Consider the following 27929-nt stretch of genomic DNA (forward strand, 5'->3'; position numbering starts at 1 on the left):
GAGTCAGCTGCTGTGCCCCAGAGCGTCCTGCTTCCACTGCAGTCAGCGCTGCCAGTGGGGAGAATGCAGAGTCAATAGCTCTTCACGTGTTCTCTGTTTATGACGTGATTCTTTTAATTTTGGTTGCGCAGCACGGCATTAGTTCCCTGATCAGGGATCGAGCCTGCACCCCTTGCAGTGGAAGCTCAGAGTCCTAACCAGTGGACTGCCAGGGAAGTCCCTGGGAAACATTTCTACATAGAGCCTTGTACACTTGCCTCGCTGCCCATGTATGTGCTACGTCGCTTCACTCGTGTCCAACTCTTTGCAACCCTATGGACAGTCGCCCGCCAGGCTCCTCTGTCTGTGGGATTCTCGAGGCAAGAATGCTGGAGTGGGTTGCCATCCCCTCCTCCAGGGGCTCTTCCCAACCCAGGGATCCAACGCTCGTCTCTTACATCTCCTGCACTGGCGGGTGGGTTCTTTACTGGGAAGCCCTTGCATCTTACAGGGGAACCTAAGGGAGTGTGGAGGGAAAAGCACTTGCTTTTCTAGTTTGTATCTACACCAGGAGCTTGGTGTCACACAAGCCAGTTCACAGCATTGGTAAACTTCCTGAACGTATTAATGTTCCTACTATTAATTTTTCCATGAGTAATAGAGTATTGTTTCGGGTATTCAAAACATTGACGCAAATGGTATCATACTGCAACTTAGCCTTTTCTTTCAATATTTCTTAAGCCTTTCCCTGTTGACATCTGCAGCTCTACTTCATTCTTTGTAACTGCTGTGTATTGTATGTGTACTCGTTGTTATTGTGTAACTAACTGTCCTAAAATTTACTGGCAAGGAACAGCGTTTACCATCTCCCCGTTTCTGTGGGTAGGAACCTGGGTGTGGCTGAGGTGGGTCCTCTGGCGCAGGGTCTCAGGTGTCTGCTGCAGCTGTGGACTCATCCGAAGACCCAGCTGTGGCAGAATCTGTTTCCAGCACACTCGTGTGGTTGCTGGACTCCGTGGTGGCCGTGGGCTGAAGGCTGGCTTCTTTGCCATGTAGGCCTCTTCAAAGGGCAGCTCACAACATGGCAGCTTGCCTCATCAGAGCAAGCAGATAAGAACAAGAGAGTGTGCAGGGTGGGTATCACTGTCTGTAATGAATTGTGGTTTCGTCACCCAGTTGTGCCTGGCTCTTTGGCAACCCCATGAACTAATGCCCACCAGGCTCTGTCCATGGGATTTCCCAGGCAAGAATACTGGAGTGGGTTGCTATTTCCTCCTCCAGGAGATCTTCCCAACTCAGGGAATGAACCTGCATCTCCTGCTTGGCAGGCAGATTCTTTACCACTGAGCCTCCTGGGAAGGCCTTCAGGTTGAATAATCTCCGCCCAAATTCAAATACTCTGAAACCTCAGAATGTGACCTGTTTCTCGCTGTTATTCCCCGCACCCCCCCAACTATACCTACTTAATTTTGTCTGGATGTTTACCAATCTGTGCTTACCACTGCTTTCTATAGATACCCCACCCCCTTTCTGAACTCGTTAAAGTACATCTTTCAGCAGTTTTTTTTCCATAGTGTTCTGTTCATGATTAACATGTGCATGTCTGGAGTAATCTTTATTCACCTTTGCTCTTGAACCATAGTTTGGTATGTAATTCTAGGCTGACAGTTTCCTTTAGCATTTTGAAATACTATTCCCTTGTCTTGTTGCAAATAAGAATTCTGATGGCAGTCTAAAGCTCGTTCCTTTGTCAGCGAGCTATCTTTTCTCACGGGTTTAGGCTTCTCTCTTGAAACCCAACGCTCTGCATTTTCAGGGCTGTGTCATCCTGCAATTTGGTGTGCCCTGGAATGTGAGGAGCTGGCTTGTCGGGTCTGGGGGGACTCCCAGGCGCTCTCTGGACAGTGCTTCTCCCCACTCCTCCTCCCCCCAGATCACCGAATTTAGACGCAGTTTGGAGCATCTCCTCCCCTCCATGTTTTAACATTGGTTTCACATTTTCCATTTTTAATCTCTGTGCTACACATTGAGTCATTTCCTTAAAGCTTCCAATTGGCTACTTCTCTCTTTAGTTATGTCTGGTTTTCTGGTAAACCTACGCAGAAGCTTTCCATTTGTTTTAATGACTATGTTCTTCATGCCTAGAATGTCTCTTTGGTTCTTTTTCAGATTTTTCTTTTTCCTCAGAACTACCTTGGTTTACCTTATGGTTTTCATTGCTTCAAACATGCTAAATGCTTCCATCCTAAAGTCTCTTGCTGATTATTCCCTCTGCCTCACGATGGTTGAGTTCCTCGTGGGATCACTCTCTTTTCTTTCCTGGAGGGGAGAGGGCTTTCTTCCCACGTCAGTCAACAGTTACCAACTTGGGTTGCCTGACTCCACACAGGAAAAGGGGGGGTTTGTTTCCTTAGACAGACCCCTGAAGGGCTGGCCTTGTCAGACCTCCAGAGTGCCCTGACATCTTGAATGGGCCTCAGGAACCCAGGACCATCCCTGGGAGCCCCTCTGCCAGCCCTCCAGGGCACATGATCTCTCTGAATGGGCACCTAGTGGTGAATTAAAGGTATCTCTGAGAATTCTTCAACATATTCTGGCCCATTATGACCCGAAAAAGTCATTTAACTATTTATTTGCTCTGTTAAAAATAAAAGGTATCTTCTTTATTTATATGGAGAAAAAGATAAAGTATTTTAACTGTAAGACTTCAAAGAAAAGGTGATACATGTTTTCTTTAAAACAAATACTTTAATTTCATTTTTATCTGGAAAAAAAGCATACAAGTTTAAAAGGAAACAGCAAGAACTTTGACATGTCGTATCATTTTTTTTTAAACAGTACTAGAACTTGTTCAAAATGTGAAGATACAGAACCGTTATAAATTCCTGGAATCAAAGACTCCAAATACAGATGAAAACAGATTAGTTATAAAATTTCAATTCACGAAATATTCCATTTTCTCTGTTTTTTATCGGGAATATTTTATAGAAACACTGTATACAAAATAAGGCAGACTTTTAGAAATTCAAGTATAAAATTTTTAGGAAAAATAAGTGTGAAGTCCAATTTCTTTCACTTTAGGGAGTCGCCTGCAGAGCCAGTGTTGGAGATCTGGCTGCTGCACAGAAGAGCCCTTTTGAGCTCTTCTGGGGTCACTCGTTGCTGTTCAGTCACTCAGTTGTGTCTGACTCTCTGCGACCCTATGGACTGCAGCATGCCAGGCTTCCCTGTCCTTCACTATCTCCTAGAGCTTGCTTAAACTCATGTCCATCAGGTCGGTGATGCCATCCAACCATCTCATCCTCTGTCGTCCCCTTCTCCTCCTGCCTTCAATCTTTCCCAGCATCAGGGTCTTTTCTAATGAGTCTGCTCTTCGCATCAGGTGGCCAGAGTATTGGAGCTTCAGCATCAGTCCTTCCAATGACTATTCAGGACTGATTTCCTTTAGGGTTGACTGGTTTGATCTCCTTGCAGTCCAAGGGACTCTCAAGACTCTTCTTCAACACCACAGCTCAAAAGCATCAGCTCTTCAGCACTCAGCTTTCTTTCTGGTCCAATTCTCACATCCATACATGACTACTGGAAAAACCATAGCTTTGATTATACAGACCTTTGTTGGCAAAGTAATGTCTCTGCTTTTTAATACACTGTATAGGTTTGTCAGAGCTTTTCTTCCAAGGAGCAAGCATCTTCTAACTTCATGGCTGCCGTCACTGTCTGCAGTGAGTGATTTTGGAGCCCAAGAAAATAAAGTCTGTCACTGCTTCCATGTTTCCCCATCACTTTGCCACGAAGTCATGGGACTGGATGCCATGATCTTTGTGTTTTGAATGTTAAGTTTTAAGCCAGCTTTTCCACTCTCTCCTTTAACTTCCATCAAGAGGCTCTTTAGTTCCTCTCCACTTTCTGCCAGAGGGGGGCATCATCTTCACATCTGAGGTTATCCATATTTCTCCCAGCAGTCTTGATTCCAGCTTGTGCTTCATCCAGCCTGGCATTTCACATGATGTACGCTGCATGTAAGTTAAATAAGTAAGATGACAATATACAGCCCTTAACATATTCCTTTCCCAATTTTCAAACAGTCTGTTGTTCCATGTCTGGTTCTACCTGTTGCTTCTAGACCTGCATACAGGTTTCTCAGGAGGCAGGTAAGGTGGTCTCATATTCCCATCTCTTTAAGAATTTTCCAGTTTGTTGTGATCCACACAGTCAAAGGCTTTAGTGTAGTCAACAAAGCAGATGTTTTTCTGGAATTCTCTTGCTTTTTCTGTGATCCATTGGATGCTGGCAATTTGATCTCTGGTTCCTCTGCCTTTTCTAAATCCAGCTTGAATATCTGGAAGTTCTTGGTTCATGTACTGTTGAAGCCTAGCTTGGAGAATTTTGAGCATTACTTTGCTACCATGTGAAATGAGTACAATTGTGCAATAGTTTGAACATTCTTTGGCATTGCCTTTCTTTGGGACTGCAATTATAATATACCTTTTCCAGTCCTGTGGCCACTGCTGAGCTTTCCAAATTTACTAACATATTGAGTGCAGCACTTTCACAGCATCATCTTTTAGGATTTTAAAGAGCTCAGCTGGAATTCCATCACCTCTACTAGCTTTGTTTGTAGTGATGCTTCTTAAGGCCCACTTGATTTCATATTCCAGGATGTCTGGCTCTAGGTGAGTGATCACACCATCATGGTTATCTGGGTTATTAAGATCTTTCTTGTATAGTTCTTTTGTATATACTTGCCACCTCTTCATAATATTTTCTGTTTAGATATCTTAATCTTTTTCTGTTAGGTCCATTCCATCTCTGTCCTTTATTATGCCCATCTTTGCATGAAATGTTCCCTTCCCTTGTTATCTCTAATTTTCTTGAAAAGATTTCTGGTCTTTCCCATTTTACTGTTTTTCTCTATTTCTTTGCATTGTTCACTTAGGAAGGCTTTCTTATCTCTCCTTGCTACTCTTTGGAACTCTGCACTCAGATGGGTATATCTTTTCCTTTCTCCTTTGCCTTTCGCTTCTTTTCTCAACTATTTGTAAGGCCTCCTCAGACAACCATTGTGCCTTTTTGGATTTCAAAAGTTTTCCCAATTAACATCAATCAGAAAAGCCTAACATACACAAATATTTTTCTTTTTTAATTTATTTTAGTTGGAGGCTAATTACTTTACAATATTGTAGTGGTTTTTGCCATGCTTTGACATGAATCAGCCATGGGTTTATATGTGTTCCCCATCCTGAACACCCCCATCCCATCCCTCAGGGTCATCCCAGTGCACCAGCCCTGAGCACCCTTTCTCATGCATTGAACCTGGACTGGCGATCTGTTTCATATATGATGATATACATGTTTCAATGCTATTCTCTCAGATCATCCCACCCTCTCCCTCTCCCACAGAGTCCAAAAGACTATTCTATACATCTGTGTCTCTTTTGCTGTGTCGCATATAGGGTTATTGTTACCATCTTTCTAAATTCCATATATATGTGTTAGTATACTGTATTGGTGTTTTTCTTTCTGGCTTACTTCACTCTGTATAATCGGCTCCAGTTTCATCCACTTTATTAGAACTGATTCAAATGTATTCTTTTTAATGGCTGAGTAATATTCCACTGTGTATATGTACCACAGCTTTCTGATCCATTTGTCTGCTGATGGACATCTAGGTTGCTTCCATGTCCTGGCTATTATAAACAGTGCCGTGATGAACATTGGGGGTACATGTAACATACACAAATATTTCTATAGTGCAGTAAAAATGTATCATTTATTTTAAATTTGCATTATGAAAATAAGTCTATACACCAAGTGATGCATATTTTTAATGACTATGAATCATGTAAATTTGGTCATGGCATCTAAAGTTGGCTTTGGCTTTGAAGTATTTTTAAATTCATAGAAAATAGTGAACTTCTAATAAAATAAATAAAACATTTTAATAATTGATATTAATAATCAACTTCAGAATTTCTTTGTCTTTTTCATTTGCCATTTAATTTTAAAAGAGAAGTCACTTTCAGTAGTGTTCCAAAGTGAATGATTGCACCTTCTATGATGTGGAAAAGATCCGATTGCCATTAGCTCTTCTTAAGCGCTGAATATAATTGAGAGAAACTGCAAGAAATTCTGTCATCAGCAGAAACTCCGTCAGCGTCCTTGGCTGGGCCTCCCAAGCTCGGGTTTGGACAGACGGATGCTGATACAAGCCGTGTTCTCTGAGACTCTCCACGCAGCCCCGGCAGCAGGCTGGCGCAGTGAGAGAAGGAAGCCTCACTCTATGGCAATGGCATCAGGTGGTGGTTAGGGAAGGTGATCGCATCCCGGGGTGCTCTTGCTGGCTCTCTGCATCAGGGGGCTGATCGGCTAATACTGAAAGGAACTCTGGCTGCCCTCAGGAATCCCCGGTGACCACAGGGGTACCCCGCTATTCGGGAGGCGGGCGCAGGCTCCGCAGCTTCATGTCATCCAGTCCTTTCCAGTATTTAAAATTGTTGTCGAGATGCTGCATTAACTCGGGCAGATCTACAAAGGCTGCAAGAAAAACGGGAGTGTGATAAGACTGCACCTTCCCGGGATGCACGTGGAGGCTTTCTAAGGAGAGGGACGGACAGGAGGGGACAGTGCTCCGTGCTCGGCAGACATGGAGTGACCCACGAGAAGCTGAAAACCCATCTGCGCTCAGTGCCCGGCGCGCCTCTGTTGCCAGCTAACAGCTCTGGCGGAGGGAGTGAAGGGGGCTAGCCCGTTTTATCACCCTTAATCAGCACCCTGGGCTGTCTGATCCCAGCCCTGACCGGCTCTCCAGGGCGTCCCACCCCCTTCCTTGAGCCTGTCCCCTTCCACCTGCAGCACGTGGCAGGAGCAGCAAGCTAGTGAAGAGAACTTGGGCTGGGAGTGGCCACATCTGGTCTGGGCCCAGAAGCATTGAGCAGAGCCTGCAGTCTGGCCCGAGGCCCCAGTGCCTTCCGCCACCTCAGTCCTCTGTCCCCCGCCTCTCAGCACCGAGACATGGGCTCGTCTCTTGCTGACGGGATCCGAACCAGACGTGGGTCTGCCTCCCGGCAGGGGCCCTTACCTAAAAGCCCTCTACCTGCCAGAGGGGCTCTGCCTGCGCTCAGGGCTACGAGGAGGGCCGTGCCCCTGTCAGAGACCAGCCTGCCCTCAGGTCAGCTACCGAGGGAGGCGGAGAAGCTGGGCGGGACAGCGGAAGAGCTCCCTCAGAACGTAAGTGGTTTTGAATCCCCGGCTTTTGACCAGCAGCCTCTTCAGCCCCATGTTCAATGCTCTCATCTTTGTGACTGGGACAACAGGTAGCCCTGGAGCCAGGGGCAGCTGAGGAGAAAGAGCAGAGCGCCCCGTCCACCGGGACCCGCTTGACAGCACCTGGCTTCTCCTCGGCCTCTGTACACTCTGAGCCCCCGAACATACTCTACAGTGAGAACGGCACTATGCGCTCCTTAATGTGGGCTCCCCGTTACTGAGGGAGATACACTCCACGCGTTCTTACCGTCCCAGGCATCAAACATGTCTGTGATGAAGTAGTCGATGAAAGAGATCTGGGATTTGGGGATGCTGCAGGTATTTCTGTCAAAGACCGGCATCACCACAGGCAAGTCCCGATGCTTCTCTTCGTCTGTCTGTAAGGCGGAAAATGCCAGAATTATGAGACCCCGGGACCAGGCTCCACGCCCACCACAAGCATTCCCTCTACCAGAGCCTTTCCTGGCAGCCCAGAGAGCTCGTGGGAGAAGCCAGTCACAGCGCCAGCCAAGCACCCGGACCCTCCACATGGCACGTCGGCCCCGACGGGACCCAGCCCACATCTTCGGCACCTGAAGGCCCCTGCCGAGGCTCCTGTGCACGTTGGCCCCAACGGGACCCAGCCCACATCTTCGGCACCTGAAGGCTCCTGCCGAGGCTCCTGTGATGCTGCGCGGGGTTCCTGCAGTGCAGGAGCGCACCAGTGCCCAGCCGTCTCCCGCCTGTGGGCACGTCAGGGGCCTGACCCAGGGCCACAGTGCGGAGTGAGAAACAACCCCCTTCGCAGAGAAAGGGACAAGTGCCTGCTTCTTATCTCAGGCCAGATTATTTTATTTTAAAAAGGTCTGAACAGCCTTGAGGCAGAAAAGCTCTAGGATAAAGACTTTATGTACTTTGACAGACCCTTACAGAACACCGTCAGTATTCCAATAATATGTGTACAAAATTGGGAATATAATGAAGATCCTGGTGGGAGTTTATCTTAAAAGATATAAGGGAATTTCTCATTCTTTGTTTTCATCATGTTGCTTTCATCAAAGGATCCAGGAGAAAGGATGAAGTGATACCCGAAGGGTGATGATGAAGCAGGGGGTCCTTTCTGGAGTAAGGTATGAACTCAGAGGGTTTGAGGGCGCCACTGGAATCACAGAGAGGTCCCTGGAGAGCCAGGCAGCCAGGGCTGAGAGTTAAATAGATGGTTACCCAAGGGGCAGGATGAAGGGTCTTGAGTGCAGGACCAAGTGAGGCTGGGGTGAGCCGGGTGAGAGGACTGGAGCCATCCCCTGGTGCTGGAGGCACAGCTGTCCTCAGGGGTCCTGGGTCTTTGTTCTGTTTCCTGGGCAGGCTGCCCCTGTGGGCAGCTAGTGAGAAAGTGATGGAAGGGGCAGCTCAACACGGAAGACAGGCAGGGAGTTAACACTTAGGAAGCCTGGTGTGGGTGCAGGAATTGGTTCTCTAGGGGCATCCAGCAGGGAGGGTGGAGATTATGGGACGAGTGGACCTGCTGACCAATCCTGGCTTCTCCGGAGGGTGGTCAGTGAGAGCAAGGGCTGAGGACGGGAGGTATGCAGTACATTCGGCCATCAGCCAGAGCCTGGCTCTGTGGCTGAGCTCTGTGGGCCATGTGGAGCTATGGGAAAGTGAAGGACCTCTGTTAAGCATCTAATACAGGGACCAGAATTCAGGGGTTCCACGGGAGCAAAAGAAGACCTACACTTGGGGCTGGAAGCCTGTCCCTCCAACTCTTATACTTGGAACTGTTCCCACAGGGCAAACTGGGCCAGTCCTCCTTGTCCCCCCAGCCCAGGGCTGTTCTGGACAGCTGGCCAGGAGCTGCCTCCCCGGTTCCGTTCTGCTTCTATTCTGTCTTTCTGAGGCCTGGCAATCACCAGCAGGGCGGCAGGGACTGGTGAGAAGTTACTGCCACCTCACCCTGCACATCGATGGGTCTGAGGCCCGAGACACTGGAAGAACTGGGCTCCACAGCTAAAGGCAGGTGAGTTTCCTTGGAAGTGACAGTGATTCACTACAGCTCTCAACACGAAATCTCCACTGGAGGACACAGTTAACCTCTGGGGGTTTTTCCCAGGAGGGACCGTTCCGCACGGAGCACCATGCTGCAGACGTGCTTGTGCTAGGAGGTGTGGACAGTGCTGGGGACAGTGCCGAGGAAGAGGCCTGGGCTCCCTGTGCAGGTGGGCGGTGCTGGACTCCGGGCCAGGGCAGAAGCCAGCAGGAGGAGCTGCTGCTGTTCCAGGCCTGGGGGCCGAGGCACACAAGCTTGGCTGTGACTGCTCAGGCCAGGCTTTCCTGAGAGGCAGGGCAGGGACCGTCTACACCAGCTCTCGGGCCAGGAGCACACCCCGGGAGGTGTGGGAGGCAGGGTCGGGGGCTCTGGGCAGAGGATGAGTGGGGAATACTGACAAGTCTGGGCTTCTGCTGTGAGGCCAGTGCTGGCTCAGCGGGGTCAGCTCCGTGTGAGTCTCTGCCCTGGTGCGTGTGTGGCAAGGGGTGGAGGGGGCAGAGCAGCCTCGGGCTCACAGCCCACTGGCCTGACTGCTCAGAGAGCAGGGCCCTGGGGTGGGTGCTCTCCTGACGCGCCTTCCCTGGCCAGCTGCTCAGTTGAGAATCTCCACATCTGTGTTCCTGAGGGGAAGGAGCTGTAACTTTCTTCTGGCCTCTGTCAAGTTTACGTACCAGGATAGTAACAGCTTCAGAAAGTGAGCTGGGAAATGTCTCATCTCTGTTTTCTGGTTTAATTTGTAAGACTAGCATTATTTATTCCTTAAATGTTTCACAGAATTCCTCAATGACATGATTTAGTTTTCTTTATTAAAAGAAAAATCATGAAAACATTTTGACAAAATATTTCTTTGCTATGGACTTTCTAAGGTTATTACTTAATCATGTCAGGGTAAATTGTATTCATCCATTTCATCTAAGTGGTCAAATTTATTGTGACATTCCTGATTTTGGTGGTTTGCATTCTTCTTGATTATTTTAGCTGCGTATTTACCAATTTTGTTAATTTTGCCAAAAAAAACTTTTGGCTTTGAAAATTTTTATTCTTTTAAATATTTTTTAATTTTTATTTTATACTAGAGTATAGTTGATTTACAATGTTGTGTCAGTCTCAGGTATACAGCAGAGTGATTCAGTTATACATATATCTTTAAAAAAAATTTATTGGAGTATGGTTCATTTTCAATGTATTAGTTTCAGGTGTATAGCAAAATGGTTCAGTTTCTCATATATATATATATATCCAGTCATTTTTAGCTTCTTTTCCCTATAGGTTATTAGAGAATATTGAGTGGTGTTCCCTTGTTATACTGTAGGAGCTTGTTGATGATCTCTTTTATATACAGTAGTGTGTATCTGTTAATCCCAAACTATCCCTCTCCCTTGAAGTCTGTGAGTCTGTTTATGTTTTGTAAATACGTTCCTTTGTATCATTTTTTAGATCTCACGTAGAAGCTGATATGATATTGGTACTTGTCTCTCAGACTTACTTCCCTTAGTATGACAGTCTCTAGGTCCATCCCTGTTGCTGTACATGGCACTGTGTCATTTTTCATGGCTGAATAATATTCCCTTTTCTTTTCCACTCCTCTGTCGATAGACATTTAGATTGCATCCATGCCCTGGCTATTATAGAGATGCAGTGAACACAGGGGTGCCTGTATACTTTATGATTTTCCTAGGATATATGCCTAGGAATGGGATTGCTGGATTATATAGTAGCTGTTTTTAGCTTTTTAAGGAACCTCTATACCTCCATAATGGCTGTACCAATTTACATTCCACTAACAGTGTGGGTGGGTTCCCTTGCTCCAAACCCTCTCCAGAATGTATTGTTTGAAGACTTTTCGATGAACATTCCTGACTACTGTGAGGTGGTAAATCATTAGTTTTGATTTGTATTTCTCTAATAATTAGTGATGATGAGCACCTTTTCATGTGCTTTGTGGCCATCTGTATGTCTTCTTTGAAGGAATGTCTATTTAGATCTTTTTATTGGGTTATTTGGTTTTTTTGATATTGTGCTACATTAGCTATTTGTATATTTTGGTGATGAATCCCTGTCAATCACTTCATTTGCAAATATTTTCTCCCATTCTGTGGGTTGTCTTCATTTTGATTACGATTTCCTTTGCTGTGCAAAAAGCTTTTAATTAGGTCCCATTTATTTATTTTCATTAATCTAGAAGTAGATCCAAAAAGATATTGCTGTGATTTATGTTAGAGTGTTCTGCCTATGCTTTCCTTTAAGACTTTTATAGTATCTGGTCTTACATTTAGGTCTTAATCCACTGAGTTTTGTTTTTGTGTATGGTGTTAGAGAATGTTCTAATTTCATTTTTCACATGTAGCTGAGAGTTTTCCCAGCACCACTTATTGAAGAGACTGTCTTTTCTCCATTTTATCTTCTCACCCCCTTTGTCATAGATTAAGGACCACAGGTGTATGGGTTTATTTCTGGGCTTTCTATCTTGTTCCATTGATCTGTATTTCTATTTTTGTGCCAATACCACACTGTTTTGATGACTACAGGTTCACAATATAGCCTGATGTCAGGGGAGACTGATTCCTCCAGCTCTGGTTTTCTTTCTTGGAATCGTTTTTGCTATTTGAGGTCTTTTATGTTTTCATACAAATTTAAAAATCTGTTCTGGTTCTGTGAAGAATGCCATTGGTAATTTGGGAGAGATTGAACTGAATTTGATTGCCTTGGGCTGTACAGTCATTTTGACAATACTGATTCTTCCAATCCAATAAGGCCAGAGGCGTCCCAGCACCTGAGCCTGTAGGCGGCTGGGTGGGGACAGGTCTCAGTGCCAAAGCGGTGACCTCCAGGAGAGCTCAGCTGAGGAATATGCCACAGGGCTTCCACCACTGGTGTTCCTGCCCCTGCAGTGGGCCACAGCCGGTCCCCGCCTTCAGGAGCCCCTCCAAGACCTGCAGGTAGGTCTGGTTCAGGCTCTAATGGAGTCACTGCTCTGCCCCGAGCCCCAGTGCTCATGAAACCTTGTGTGTGCCCTCAAGAGTGGAGTCTGTCTCCCCCAGTCCTGTGGAGCTCCTGCACTCAAGCCAAATGCTCTGGGGGCTCCTCCCCCTGATGCCAGACCCCCAGGCTGGGAGCCTAACGTGGGCTCAGGACTCACTCCTGTGGGAGAACCTGAGCAGGTGTGGGACTTGATTACATCGTGAAAGCGGCCCTCCTCCTGTCTTGTGGTTCTTCTTGGTCTTTGGGTGTAGAGCCTCTTTCTGGGTAGGTGCCAATCCTTTGATGAGGTTGTTCAGCAGTTAGTCGTGATTTTGGTGTTTTCATGAGGAGATGAGCTCAAGTCCTTCTGCTCCACCATTTGTCCTTTAAGTTTTTCTAGTGTTTCTTTACTGTTTCCTCATTTTTTTTGCTCTTATATTACTTATTTTCTACTTACTTTTCTCTTTCTAGTTTCTTAAACTGAAACCTAAGATGTTAACTTTAGGGCTTTTCCCTCTAATTATAAATGTCCCTCTGATCACTGTTTTGCTTGTATCCCACAATTTTAATATACTTTAATTTCCTTTATCTGAACCATGGACTATTTAGAAATGTATTGTCAGTTTCTGAATATTTGGTGTTTACCTAGGTACCTTATTGTTACTAATTTCTGATTTAATTCCACTGTGCCTGGAGAATAGATTCTGTATGATTTCAATTATTTTAAGTTTACTGAATCTTTTGTGACCCAGCATGATGCATATTGGTGAACATATCAGTGTCCTTAATAAATATTCTGTAGATGTGTGATACAGTGTTTTATAAACTTTAAGTACAGTAAGGTGGTTGACAGTGTTGTTGGGATTATGTGTTTTTACTGATATTTTAATCTGGTTGTTCTATCAATTGCTGAAAGCGGGTATTAAAATCTCCAACCATGTTGTACCTGTCTCATTTATTTTGAAGCTCTGTTATTAGATTCACACACACTTATGCTTATGTCTTCCTATAGGACTTTTTATCATTATGAAGTGTCTCACTTTATCTCTGGTACTTTGTCTTGATGTCTGTTTTGTCTGAGATTAATATAGCCATTCTAATCTTTATATTTACAGTTTCCATGGTATATCTCTTTCCATCCATTCACTTTACACCTCTCTGTTCTTTATATTTTAAGTGTGTCTTTTGTAGACTGTATGTAGTTGGGATTAGTTTTTCAAGATCCATCCTGATGATCTGTCTTCGAGTGTTTAGTCCACTAAATTTTAGTAAGTGTTGATGATTAGAGTTGGAGCTACCATTTGACTGTTTTTTCTATTATTCTTGTTTTCTCTTGTTGCCTTTGTATAGTTTAATAAATTTTAGAATTCCATTATACTAACATATCTATTAGCTTTTAAGGTACACCAATTGCTCTAGGGATTACTAAATATATCCTTCACTTCTCAGTCTACTGAGCTAATATTATAACACTTAATGTAACATGTAGAAACCTTGGATTCAGGTAGGTCCATTTTACTTTCTGCCATCCTATATGCTATAGTTGCCATATAGCTTATGGTTACATATATTATATCCTTTACAATTCAGTGTTATAACTTGTGCTTAAAATAGTCCTATGTATTTAGAGAAATTCCAAGAAGGAAAAAAACTTCTTTTATAGTTACCCAGCTGTTTATCATTTTTTAAAGTGTTTTTATCTTTTTATTTTTCCTGAGGAATTTGATACACAGCATTATAGTAGTTTCAGATGTACAACATAATGATTGAAAATATCATATACTGCAAGATGACTACTACCATAAATCTACTTAATATCTGTCACCATATATAATTACCGAACTTTTCCTATAATTACAACTTTGAACATCTACTCTCTTAGTAATACAGTACTGCATATTTGAAAGTTGCTAACTACAGTTCCCATGCTGTACATTACAACCCCATGACTTCTTTATAACTGGGAATTTGTACCTTTTGAGTCCCTTTAACCATCTTGCATCCACACAGCTAGCAACCACAAATTTGTTCTCTGGAAGATTCGACATATAAGTTAGATGATATAATAGTTGTCTTTTTCTATTTCACTTAGCATAAACCATTTAAGGTCCATCCATGCTGTCCCAAATGGCAAGAGTTCATTCTTTTTAATGGCTACATAATACCCCATCCCCTTACTCACTGACCTGCCAATGGATGCTTAGGTTGCTTCCAACTTGGCTATTCTAAGTAGTCCTGCGGTGAATGTGCGAGTGCATGCATCTTCTGGGCTGGTTAGTGCGTTTGTTTTCTTTGGATAAATACCCAGAAGTAGAATTACTGGATCACATGGTAGTTCTGGTTTTAATTTTTGGAGGCATCTCCATAGTGGCTGCACCAATTTACATTCCCACCAACAGAGCACAAGGGCTCTCTCTTCTCCACATCCTTGACAATACTTCTTACCTTTTCGATAACAGCCATTCTAACAGATGTGATGTGCTGTCTCATTGTGGTTCTGTGATTTACCATTTTCGGGGCTACTCTGTCAATCTGTCCCACCCTCTCCTTCCTGCTCTGTGTCTACAAGTCTGTCCTCTACATCCGCATCGCTATTTCTGCCCTGCAGATAGTACTGTTTTTCTAGATTCCACATATATGCATTAATATATGATGTTTTTCTCTGTCTTACTTCACCCTGTGTGCCAGTCTCCAGGTTTATCCACCTCATGAGAACTGACAAATTCTTTCCTTTTACATATAATGGAATATTATTGAAGCAACTGAGCCACACACCCCACAGCTTCTTTTATCCACTCATCTGTCAACGGACATCTGGGTTGCTTCTGTGTCCTGGCTATCATAAACAGTGCCGCAGTGAATACTGGGGTACATGTAGCTTTTGAGTTATGGTTTTCTCAGGGTATATGCCCAGCAATGGAATTGTTGGGTCATATGGTAGTTTTACTCCTAGTAATAGTTTAAGAAACCTCCATACTGTTCTCCACAGTGTGACAGTGTTTATTTTGCCTTCATTCTTGAAGGATATTTTCACTGGATACAGAATTTTAGGGTGACAGTTTTCTCCTAACAACTTTTTAAAGATGTTGTTCCAATGTCTTCTGACTTCCATAGTCCCTGACATGAAGTTACTGTAAGTAATATGTCATTTCTCTCTAAGTGATTTCAATTTTGTTTCCGTATCTTCGGCCAGTAGCTGCTTGAGTATGACATACCTGGGCATGGGTTAGATTTGTTGAGTTTCTTAAATCTTTATGCATATATCTTTCACTAAATTTGGAAACATTTTAGTCATTATATATATATATATTTCCCCCACCCCGCCCGAGAATTTTTTTCTACCTAGAGAAACTGGGAGGGGCAGCCAACAGTGTAGTAATATCTTTAAAGTGCTATTAGGAGAAAATGTCAAATATCCATTGAAAATATCCTGTAAGAATGAAAGCACAGGCAAAATAAAACACATTTTCAAACAAGGGAAAACTCACAGGATTCACTGCCAGTAAGCCTGTAATATAAGCAGTGTTCTTCAAGGACAGAATTTCACTTACAACTGCGCTTCTAGACTTAAGCCCATTGCTTCCTACGGTCCTTATGGCGCTTCTCTCCTTTACTTGAGGGCACTCCAGGAGCTGCATCTTACCTGAGAGAAGTACTCTTCTGAGATGCGCGCAGCCCACTCGATGCACTGCTCCAGGGGCCGGCAGGGGTTGGACACGTCAGCACACTTGATCAGCATCCTTTTGATCAGAGTCCGGTTCTCTGGAGTCCTGAGCATGGTGTTTATGGCTTCTTGATCTGTATCAGTTTCCTAAAGCACGAGTGGAATTCAAAGTAATCAAAATGGGACCCCAGGTACCAAGCCCTGTTTTACTGTTGTGGCCCCACCGTAAGCACAGTGGGGCTCTGTCTGGGATCTACAGTTAGGGTCTCTCAAACAGTGCCGGGGATGCTCTGAGGTTGGCTCTCACTCTGCAGTGGGGAAAACCAAGGCCCAGTGAGATTCCAGCAGAACCCGGAAGTAGAGCGTAGCACTGGAGGCTGGCATATCTGCCTTTCCCCATCTTGCCTCTTTCTCTGTTTCTCACAGTTGTCTTTTCTTTCTATCACTCACTCACTAAGTACTCAAAAGACTGGCTTTATCTTTTATTATTTATATTCATTAAAAAACACTGTGGACTGAAAAGTGAACCCTCTCTCTGCCCTTGCAATGGGCAGTCCTGTGGTCCTCCAGGGGCTCTGCTGCTCCCCACCCAGCCTGGGAGAGGTGTGATCCCGGGGGTCCACCATCGGTGTACACAGTGTGTCAGATACACTGATGTTCCCTAAACTCTGCCCTCACATTTTATGGTGGACAGAGGACTTAGTCACGGTCTTGTGATCTGCACTCACAAAGATATCTTGTGGTAGGCATGAAAATCAGTATAATTTACCATTGTATTTTACAGATGAGGATGCCAGGACTCTGAGAGGTGAAGAGACTCAGCCAGAGGTACTGAGCTGGCCCAGGATAAGAGTGTGAGCCCTGCTTCTGGTCTGGACTCTTGTATCTCCACAGTAGTGCCTGCATCTGGCTCACAGGGAGCCCCTCTGGCTATGGAGCCTCAGCCCATGGGGTGAGGGGCCCCTGAAACAAATTCAGGTTGGAAGAGGGCGTACTGGGTCAAAGAGGTGAGCAAGCATCTGCTCTCTGACTCTGGGCCACCAAGCAGCTTCCAGAGGAGTCAGCCATGTGGGTCTGTGAGCAGTCAGAGTCATCCCCTCTCAGTGGGGACAAGATGGGTAGGGGGACCCTGAGCCCAGGCGGCCTGGGCTCCCAGAAGGTGACAGACACCATGCCCTCAGTGATTCTCACCTCCCACTGCCCACCAGCTTTGTGCTGACCCTTCTCTCTGTGCAGGTGTGTGACTACTGTTCAGTACTGCCCACTGGGAACTATTTCCTTCCACCTGCTATGACCCACTGGATCCTGGTTTCCAGTCTCTCAGTAAAAACCCAAGTAGTGACAGCAGAGAGGAGGAACATGACTGTCAAGGAGAATGAAGACTCTGCTGAGTCTGGCAACTTCCCAGAATGGATGGAGGAAGCCAAGTCTGCGAGGTACGTGGTTTCTTTCTGTGGGGTGGGGTCAGCTGGGATGTCCGTGCACGGGAGAATGACTGAGTCCCTGGAGAGGGCATCAAGTCTCTGACAGACTGGAGAACGGGCAAGGGTGAGGAGAGCAGAGTTCTCAGCAGGTTTCAGATTAGGTGAGACAGAGACAAGTCTGAAGGGTGATAAGCTAGAAAGCCAGGGACAGACGAAAGCCACGGCCAAACAACTGAGCTGCAGCAGTAGAGCTGGAGTTCAAGAGGCTGTCTTCTCAGGATGAGTCATCTCTGTGCTCGGTGAAGACTGGCAGGGGGCGACAGGAGTTGGGGAGGAGGAACGTGGGGTTGGTGGCTGAGCAGTGTGTGGGCCTCAGGCGGGTGCTGCACTCACATTGACCTAGCGTAACGGGCGCTGTTTATCCAGAGCACACCTTGTGCCGTGTTCTGAGTGCTGCACCTTGAGGGCTGCTGTGCCCATTTGAGACAAGGAAGTGGTGAAAGAGAGCTGAGAACCCAGAATGCCTGCTTTCTCAGCTGTGGGCTCCTGTCTGGGGAAGCAGTTAATGTTCTTCTCTTGCCAGAAAGTTCTGGACTCCATGCCTCAAATCCAATACCACCAGCACCCTGTGGTCCAAATCCAGGAGCCTCCCCAACCCCCATCCTCCTGTGACACAAACCAGCAGAGGACAGGCATGGCTGCACAGCAGGCAGTGGCTGGCGAGAGACCTCATGGTCTCCAACTGGCCCCAAAGTGCTCAGAGGAGGGGACAGGGCGACTGCTGAACAAGGGTGCAGAACAGCCCACCTCTCTATCATCAAGTCCCTACAGAATTGTCATGCTTTTTCTTGTATGTCTTGCCAAGTCTTTGTACTTTAATTTCCATTGGTTAAAAAAGTATTTATATGCAGTGAGCCCAGGGCGGGGATGGTAATACTCATGATCTCTTAAGCCCAGGTTTCCCCACAACACACAGGAGGAAGAGCCCTAAACACAGACTCCATTTGCAGTCCGCTCACCTACCTCATCTTCTTCTAATGCTACCAAGGGCTTGTTGATGATGTTGACAAATTTGTTGACGTGCTCAAAGTGCTTTGTCATTTCTGTGGCTAACACCATGTCGATGATACCCTGGCGCAGCGTCTGGTAGTCGTTCCTGTTTCAGACAAAAAAGGAGAGGCTACTGCTGATTACTGATCCAGACCAGACAGGTGCTCCTGAAAACCAGCTGTGATCTAGGACCTGTGTCCACTGCGGCTGAAATTCTAATGAACTGGGCTGCAGTGGCAGGGCGTGCTTTAAAGAATGTGAAGGTTAAAGGTTGCTGCCTGGACTGCTATTAGTAAGGAGAACCTGAACAGAAGTTAACATGAGAATCTTTGGGCAAAACTATGGGCTTCCCTGGTAGCTCAGCTGGTGAAGAATCTGCCTGCAATACAGGAGACCCCACTTCTATTCCTGGGTTGGGAAGATCCCCTGCAAAAGGGATAGGCTACCCACTCCAGCATTCTTGGGATTCCCTGGTGACTCAGACGGTAAAGAATCTGCCCACAATGCGAGAGACCTGGGTTCTATCCCAAGATCCCCTGGGGAAGCATATGACAACTCACTCTAGTATTCTTGCCTGGAGAATCCCCATGGACAGTGGACCCTGGCAGGCTACAGTCCATGGGGCTGCAAAAAGTCGGACATGGCACAGCACATGCGTAAGACCACAGATACAGTGTTATTAGTGTTCTCATAAGCGAAAGGCATACAGTTCTTAAGATTAAAGAAAAGCTAGAACATACCCCACACAGAGGAACCTTGAGACCCAACAATTTTAGAGCCCAGAAACACAGAGGGTGGACCATCTGAAAGCTGAGAGAATCAACAGTGCATACCTGATGCCTCTTCCTCTAGCCCTTTATTTTAAAAAAGTTTATTTTTTTGAGGAGGGAAACCATTTAAAAACGTAAAAGGTACAAAGAGTATAAACTGAACTCTCTATGCAGCTATGCTGTTCTTTTCCCTGGAGACAAGCAAAGCTGTCAGGGTCTTGTGTATTTTTCCAGCGATAACTGATGTATATGTAAGCAACTAAGGAAAAACCAACTTTAAGTCCACATATGAAATTCTAAAACATAGGGGAAAAAAGGTGTTTTTAAATCCCTTAGGTTTAATAACTTCCCTTAAAATCCCAATTAGTAAGTATTCCTCATGACAGATCACTTCTGTCTAACAGCCCCACCCTAGACAGTTAGGGCCCCATCAAGAAGAGAAGACACTGTAATCTCACAGGGCCACCAATCAGACATGAGAAGTTTGCTGGGCAGAGCTTGTTGGGAGTCTGCCAGGTAGAGATGTAAGATGACAGCTTCTGAATCTGTCAAGGTGTCAGCCTTACACTGTTGTCTTGAAATGTTCAGGACACAAAGGAACTGAACCTTGAAACCATCATGCTTGTGAAAAGCCAGACACAGCAGACCACATCCTGGGGTGCTTCCATTTGTCTGAAATGCCCAGAACTCACAAAGCTACGGAGGCGGAAGGTAGAGCAGCGACTGCCCACCAGGAGGCGGGCAGGAGAATGACTGCTCATGAGCTCGAGGTTCCCTTGGGGGTGATGGAAATGTTGTAAATGTCGACTATACGGATGGCTACACAACTCGGGATATACCAAAAGCCCCGCACGCTTTAAATGGGTGAACTGTATAGCAGCTAATTATATCTCAGCAAAATTGTTTTTTAAAGAGCAGAAGGAAACATACTTTCTAGCTCACTGTTCTTACCGTTCCATGTTTTTAAAGATGTTGCATTTGTCATCGCCGGTGGTCAGCTGGAAAGCCAAGGCCGCATGGTGGTGCTCCAGCACAGCCATGTCGTTGTAAAGAATGGCCAGCTCGCTCCCGGCATTGCACAGGAAGGAGTTGGTCCTCCCGGGGTGGTCCACATCGTGGATAGTGGCTGCGATGAGGGCACCGACTTCATCAAGTGGGTCTAAAGTTTGCTGAAAACAAGAGTTCTTTTAAAAATTGGGGCATGACACTGAAAGCAAGGTAGCCTTCTGTGTAGTTCTCTTTCTGCCCTTCTGACTTTAAGGTAAGAATATTTCAAACTTCTGAGAAAAGCATAGTGTTAAGCAAATCCAGTTTTCCTAACTCTACTCAGAAATAGTTTCATCTTTGCTTGTTTCAGAGGAAACATTATCTGACTCTCAGTCTTGCACAAGTTAGGGATTTACCAAGACACAGGGTGTCCTCACCAGACAGGAGTCACTTCCTCAGCCAGTCTGTCTTTAGACCCATCACAAAAAAAGCTCCTTAAGTCTGAGGTATTGACTTTCTACTTGGAACAGTACTTTGATTTAAAATATCAATTGGGAAAGTAAGATCCCACATGCCATGCAGCACGGCCAAAAGTTTTCATTTAAAGCTTTAAGTACAGAAGTGCATGGTACTTTCTTCTAGTAGTCTCCATTTCTACTGTGTATATTCCTGTTTTCTGTATTTTTGATTAGTCTGACTTACAGTGAATTCTCTTGGTTGTTTCAAAGAACAATCCCAGATGCTCACTTTGCTCTTCTCAGTCTATAGGTTTTGATACATAGGTTTCTCATTTTGTTTTCTGTTATTTTTGGTTTTATTTCTTTGTTTAACCCCGATTTGTTCGAAATATTTTCTCATTTATAGTGGCTGACATTTTTTTATTTAAGTTTTTTGAAGTATATCAAGACTGTGTCTTAGTATCAAGATGATTTTTGGAAATATCCTACGAACACTTGAAGAGAAGGTGTATATCTAATAAACCAGGCTTGCAAATTTATTTAAATTAAAATTCAATAGTTTTAACTTAAAAAAAGTTTTTTTTGGCCATGCTGCATGGCATGTGGGATCTTAGCTCCCCAGCCAGGGGCTGGACCTGCAGCACCTGCACTGGGAGATGGAGTTCAACCACTGGGCCACCGGGGAAGTCCCCAGGGAGTTCCAACTTTAAATGGGTGAATTTTATGATGTGAATTACATCATAAATTATGTTAAAATTAAGTTATTAATAGCTTTCTGAATGTATATTTGTATGTTATCTATCAAGGAGTTTCAAAAGCATTAAATTACAGCAAAAATTAGGTTGCCTTTATGCTGAACCACACTGACACAGATGTCTCTCCTCTGCCCTCTGTGTTCATACTTTATGAGAACAGACCTCTCCCTGGACTCTTGTTCTACCTACGGTCTTAGACATGACCTTTAGTAAAACAACAGAAAACCACCAAAGAACACAGCTAGAGGGAGGCTGGACTTGCCTGCGCTGCACTTGTGCCGGGAGGCTGACCTGTCTCATTCCTCGTGAGGCCCTGATTTCTCACTGATTCTTCCGTTTTCAGGTGCTGCCGAGAGTGAAACGGCCGTGCACCTGCGCTCCCTGGGCTTCTGTGCTAGTTTATGGCGGACGCTGATGGAAATACTAATAACACAAATACCCTGGCAGAACAGTGCAGGCCTAGTTGCTGCTTCGACCATTTCCCTAATGAAATGATTTACAATGTGAAAAGCTTTCTTAGGAAGCTTGGTTTGGAAGTGGGCAGTGAGCAGAGTGCCTTGGATGGCACTGTCTTCTGTGACGCTCTTACTGTGACACACTCACATTCCCTTTGCTCCTAAGCCCTCAAAGCTGGAGCCAAAGTGGCTCCTATTCTAAGGGGGAATGCCCAGGGCCACGTTGGGAATTAGTTATCCACTCCCCAGAGCCAGGGTGTGGCCCTGCGCCTCAGGAGGCCGCACCCTCCTGGGCCAGACTGAACCCTATACCCGGCACCCTCACCCCTGCTGTGAAGCACAGGGCACCAGCACAGCTCACCTTGATCCTCTCTTTGCACAGAAAGTAGGCAGTAGCGTGCAGCACATCAGCAGAGTGCGTGGAGTTGTGGTAGGGGTTGGAAGCGTGGTAATTGGCTTCGATCACCTGTAACCAGGATCTCAGCGTCGCCTCGGAGCATTTTAAGAATTCACAGACTCCGAAGCGAGCAAACACTTTGAGACCAAGGTAAATCAAAGGCCTATAGAGAAAAACACACAGCATTAAATCAAAGTAGAGAAACAGGTAGAGTGTCTGATCTGTTCAGATCCAACAGGCAAACCTGAGCCAGATTTCAGGGAGAGAGCAGGACAGCAAAGTGGAGCTTGTGAGGGTGGCCTGCAGGGGGCGCCCTGTTGCCCTCTCTCCTGGTGGCCAGCACCAGCCCTGGGCAGAGCCCAGCTGCAATTCTGGGGGCACCCGCATGGTGCTCCTACTGCCCTAACTGCTGCAGAGGCCTCCCGGCACCAAGAGGATGTCCAGGTCAGCGTGCTGCCAGGCTAACCACATCCTCCCCTGTGGCCTTGCTGGACGTGTCACTGGCCAGATGTCTTGCTGGAAGAAGATACCAGTTCCCCACGGCAGCACACGAGCCAGACGCTGGCACACATCATGTGATGGTCTCAACACTCTGGAGGTGGAGGTTTCCCCAGACAGGTGACCAGCTGGTGCCAAACGAGGCCCGTCCTTGAGAGTCACCGTCATCCAGCCTCTGGCCTTTGCTTTTGGCTCTGTTGAGGCAGTGGCCAAACTGGTTGGGCTCCCAGGACTTGGACAGACCCGCCCTGTGCCAGCTCACATTAGGATGTAAACCAGTGCCCACAGCTTTGTTTGCCGCTGTCACTGGCCCTGTGGGGCACACAGATGCAGAATGTCTCAGAAGCTTGACTCACTCTGAGTGTGAGCAAAGGGCAGGGGCTGTCATGGGGACCACCACCCACACGGGATGAGACCCGACGAGTCTCCTATAACAGCCTCTCTCTGCCTGTCTGCTGGGATTGACACCTCACCCTCCTGAAGGGCAGTGCTGGCTGGCATTAGGTCTGAACGCCTTTCCCATGTGCCAAGCCAACCACACTCCTCTGGCTGAGTGTTCTCCAGCGAGGTATAAAATGGGAGGGGAAACCCAACCCCACCCTACTCTTGGGGACCACACTCAGGTCAGGACTCTGGACTGTGGGGTGTCCCCATGCCTGTCACCAACACAGGAACCAAGATCTGGGGACAGCTCTTATCAGCATGTACATCCATGTATTTATTTTTTTGGCTGTGCTGAGTGGCATGTGGGATCTTAGTTCCCTGACCAGGGATCAAACCCAAGATCCTTGCATTGGAAGTGTGGAATCTTAACCACTAGACTGCCAGTGGTTCTGAGCTCTGAAGTGAGGCTTTTTGCTGCAATGTCAACATATCACTACTTAATACCTACAGGAGAAATTAATAACTGTATCTTACAAAAAGAAAACATCTGCTACTTGGAGACTCCGAGTAAGTCACTTTCTCCCTCTGTGGCAGTCATAGCCAGGCGAATTCCCCTTGGCTTCTCCCTGATCCCTCGCTGACGCCGAGGCTCTGGAGACTCGAGGTATCTGCTGCTCTTTCCCTGGGGCCTCCTCCCTGACCAGGGACCAGCTCTGAGCAGAGCCTACACTCCCGGGGAGGCTTTCTCCACACTGGCCCTTGGAATCAAGCTCCCTGTCTGCTGGGCTTCCATGGGCTCACCTTTTATGAGTGGCAGCCTCCAATTCAAAAATATTGAAGTCCCAGTACTCCTCCTTGTCCATGGCCCGAGTTATCTGTGACGGGACATCATGAAGGGGGATGGGGACGCTGCTGCTGCTGGGAGCCTGCTGAAGGTCTGCAGGGTAAACAGAATGGGATCAACAGGCTTGACGGCGTTTGCTGTCCCTTGGGGAGCAGCGGAGCTCTGGGGGCGGATGCTTTGTTTCTTAGGGTTTATGATAAACCCAAAACTTACTGACTAAAAAAAAAACTCAAAATTTTTATCTGAAAATTTATCTTTAAGTGTGGCTATAATACTAATGAAAGTATTTAGTCCTTCAGTCATGTCTGACTCTGCAACCCCATGGACTGTAGCCCGCCAGGATCCTCTGTCCATGGATTCTCTAGGCAAGAACACTGGAGTGGGTAACCTTTCCCTCCTCCAGGGGATCTTCCCAACCCAGGGACTGAACCCAGGTCTCCTGCATTGCAAGCAGGTTATTTATTGTCTGAGCCACCAGGGAAGCCCCAATAGTATTAGCTAACATACTAGTAGCAATCCAATAAAGGAAAAAGGAAAAACTTACTTTTTGTTGAAAGAACATACTCATTTCCAGACAATCTTCGCAAACCATCCTGATAAAAATCAAGGAAATAAGAAACAGGGAAATCACAAGTATTCCTTACTCCTTGAAAGCCCAGGACAGCTGGTCACAGAGGGCAGCTGCGGGCGGCCGTCTCCACCCGCATGCACACATCGAAGCTCCCCTGTGGCCGCCTGTCTGATGACTGCTGGCAGCCTTACGGGTATGGAACCTAGTGGCTCTAGCAAGCAGCAGTTAGGCAGGGTGGTGAGCTCCATTTCTGAACTTTGTCACCAAGACAGAAGGTGACAGATGGTAATGGAATGGTCTGTTTTCCACAGGGCTGGAGGCCTCTATCCTAGACGGCTGGAGGCAGCACCTAGAGCCCGTGGTCCAAAGCCTCCAGCTAACAAAATAATCCCTCAGCCTCCTCCCACGGTGTCACCTAGTCTGTACAGGACACTCTGGAGGGAGCCAGTCATTCTGTTCTGTAATGCGGCATGAAACACTTCATCCTGTTTTCTGCCCCTGTTTTCAAAATCTTCAAATTTTATCTAAATCAACTACTTGTAGATCCCTGAAGTAAAAATGGAGATGCAACGCAGCAGACAAGCTGGCTGTCCTGAACACGCTCCTCCCTCTGCTCCAAGCTGAGGTCCCCCGTAGCCCCCACCCCCCTGGACAGGCAGCAGGTGGGTGATGGCTCAGCAGGAGGGCAGCTGAGCCTGGGCAGTGGATGATCTAGGCCTTGGCTGACCCCACACACAAAGAGCGCTGTGTAGGACAGCATGTCAACAAGTAACCTCTGAGAAAACAAGCGAGAGCAGCGGGATGGAGCCAGCAGCCTGTCAGCACACTCACAGACACCAGGCCCCCGACGAGGTCGTTGGCATGAGGATCAGCGTCCTTAGCACCGAACTGTGGTGAATATAATTCAGTGGTTCTTAGAATTTCCAGCACACGGTCTAAGGCTTCTGTCACAGGCATGGGACTGCTTTCCTGGGCAGCATTGATGATATTGATGACCTATAATAATACGGAAAGAAAAGTCCTGACTCTCATCACCTTAAAGGCAATGAGAGAGCAATACAAAGAGTCAGGCTGGCAGCAGGGCTCATTGTAACTTAAGACAGCCAAAGTGCTCCTGTCGCCCTCCTCTCTCTGCAGAGGCAGCAGCTCCATACAACTAGGAGAGCCTCATCACTGCTGTGGGTCGCTGTGTCACCTTGGTGATGGGCGCCTCGATCGTCATGGAATGGATCCGGGCCATTGAAGAGTGTCGTCTCTGGCTGGAAACTGTGGAGACACCAGGTGGTGCAGGGATCAGGGTAAGCATGGCCTCACTCACTGCCTCCCACCCTCTTCCTCCAGGAGCGAAGGGGCAGGACCAGAGCTACCTGGTGGCTCAGCTCCCTCCCCATCCTACCAAGCCCAGGATTCTGGCAGACCAACTCTGCCTCCTTCGGTTCAAGGCACTGGGAGGCATGTGACCCCCCAGACTGAACCTCTGAAGTCACAGGCGAGGGAGAGAACAGAGAAAGCAATCTAGCAAGTCGAGGCCACACATTAGCCTCTCTGTGTCTGTAACAATAACGTTTTATAATTCAGCTTGCTGCTACCCAGGAGAGAAACGTTCTGAAAGACAATGCCACACAGGCCCTTTGTTTCATATATGGCGGGAACAATAAATACAGCTCAATGAACTGAAATCGGTATTTCTGATTCAGCTTTTCAAGGTATCCTTTGGTGCTTTTCACTGTTCTGCTTGAGATAGGTACCTAATCTGTCAGATTAGCTGAGGTAGGTGGCAGGTATTATGCTCTAATGTTTGTTAATTTTTTGTTGCTCCTGTCAAGACCCAGTTCCTCTGGGGTGGGGAGAAGCCTGGGCAGTGAAACGAGCAGGAAAAGACACGCACGTGGTGTTCTGTCTCTCCCTGAAAGCCCCACTGTCCAGCCACATGCTGTTTACCAAAGGCCGGAGAGGACCACACACTGCTCCACCCGCTGAGATGTCAGCCTTATTTTACCAAACAAGGGCCTGAGGAGAAACAACCAGGACTAACCTACTCAGGGGCTCTCACATGCTTTAAATTGCAGAGACCAACAAAAACTCCCTAAATCTAATGTTGGTGACTGGCACATGGATGCTATCTTTCCATTTTACCCAACAAGGTCATTAAACCAAAAATAGAAACCACTATTCTATCACTATATCATAATAGGACTTATTCTCATTAAAAAATACAGTGAAGGTGACATATACTTATAAAAACCAAACAATACAGTGAATACAATAAGGTGAAAAAGAATAAAGATTGTTGTGACTGTGTGTGCAGAAAATCTGAAAGACTCTACAAATGCTACATTTACAATCAGTTAGTTTATCAAGGTTACTGGGTGGAAGGTCAATACACAAAAGTCAATTATATTTCTATATATTAGCAACAAACAACTGGAAACTAAAATAAAAAACCATTATGACAGCATAAAAAATAATCAGTATTCAGGAATAAATCTAATGGAATTCTAAGTGTAGGACTTACACACTGAAACTGTGCAACACTGCTAAGAAAAAAGACACCCTAAATAAAGACAAAGAGCATGTTCATGTTTTGAAAGCCTCAGTATTATCAAGATTTCAAGTTTCTCTAACTTCATCTATAGATTTAAGACACTCCCCAATAAAATCCCAGGAGGTTTTGTGTGTGTGTGTGAACTAAGTAGCTGATTCTAAATGCTATGTAGAAATGCAAAGAACCTAGAATGATCAGGATAATCTTGAAGAACTTTACCAGATATCAAGACTTACCATATAACTGTAGTAACTGATCATGGTATTGGTGCAAGCAAGGACTAACGGAACAATGAAACAGAATACATGAGTCCAGAAACAGACCATATATTTATAGTCAACTGGTTTACAAGAATGATACTATAGCAAAAGATGGTTTTTCCATATGGTGATGGGCCAGTTGGGTTTCCCTGCAGGGAGAAAATTCATCCTTGATCCCTACCCTCACTCAATATAAAAATTGATTTGGAATGAATCATAGAGCCAAAGTGAAAGATAAAACAATAAGGCTTATAGAAGAAAATGTGGGAGAATAGTCTTCATGACCTTGGGATAGAGAAAGTTCTTAAAAAGGACACAAAAAAGTACTAGGTATAATAGAAAACACTGATTAAATGAACTTTAAGATTCATTAAGAACCTCTGTTCATTAAAAGACTATTAAGAGTGAAAATGCAAACTAAGAACAGTATGTCTGGAATACTTATATCCACATCTAGAATATGAAAAGAATTCCTACAACCAACAAGCAAGAGATAACCCAATGATAAAAATAGGCAAAATTTATGAATGTCATTTCACAGAAGAGGATATCCAAATGGCCAGTAAGCATATGAAAGAGGTGCCATATGGAAAATTAAAATTAAAATCACATCTGGCAGAGTAACTATAGTTTAGAAC

General features: G+C 45.8%; 1 protein-coding gene across 3 annotated transcripts in view; it reads right to left on the bottom strand.

Moving 5' to 3' along the window:
• Positions 1-4984: 4984 nt before the first annotated feature.
• PDE8A (phosphodiesterase 8A) overlaps positions 4985-27929 on the bottom strand; it is a 145153-nt gene continuing 122208 nt past the window's right edge. For 2 of the 3 annotated variants that reach the window (XM_040257494.1, XM_040257493.1), the window contains 10 exons: positions 25682-25752; positions 25318-25482; positions 24460-24508; positions 23873-24008; positions 22154-22352; positions 20089-20306; positions 18341-18473; positions 15873-16040; positions 7490-7619; positions 5003-6513 (listed from right to left, as the gene is read on the bottom strand). In XM_040257494.1, coding sequence (XP_040113428.1) covers positions 6407-6513; positions 7490-7619; positions 15873-16040; positions 18341-18473; positions 20089-20306; positions 22154-22352; positions 23873-24008; positions 24460-24508; positions 25318-25482; positions 25682-25752 — 1376 coding nt within the window. In that variant the 3' untranslated portion in view covers positions 5003-6406. Of the gene's footprint in view, positions 6514-7489; positions 7620-15872; positions 16041-18340; positions 18474-20088; positions 20307-22153; positions 22353-23872; positions 24009-24459; positions 24509-25317; positions 25483-25681; positions 25753-27929 lie in introns of all 3 variants that reach the window. The other variant, XM_040257495.1, reaches the window with a different exon arrangement.

This window comes from Oryx dammah, unplaced genomic scaffold, assembly GCF_014754425.2.
Source record: "Oryx dammah isolate SB20612 unplaced genomic scaffold, SCBI_Odam_1.1 HiC_scaffold_16, whole genome shotgun sequence".
Classification (NCBI taxonomy): Eukaryota; Metazoa; Chordata; class Mammalia; order Artiodactyla; family Bovidae; genus Oryx; species Oryx dammah.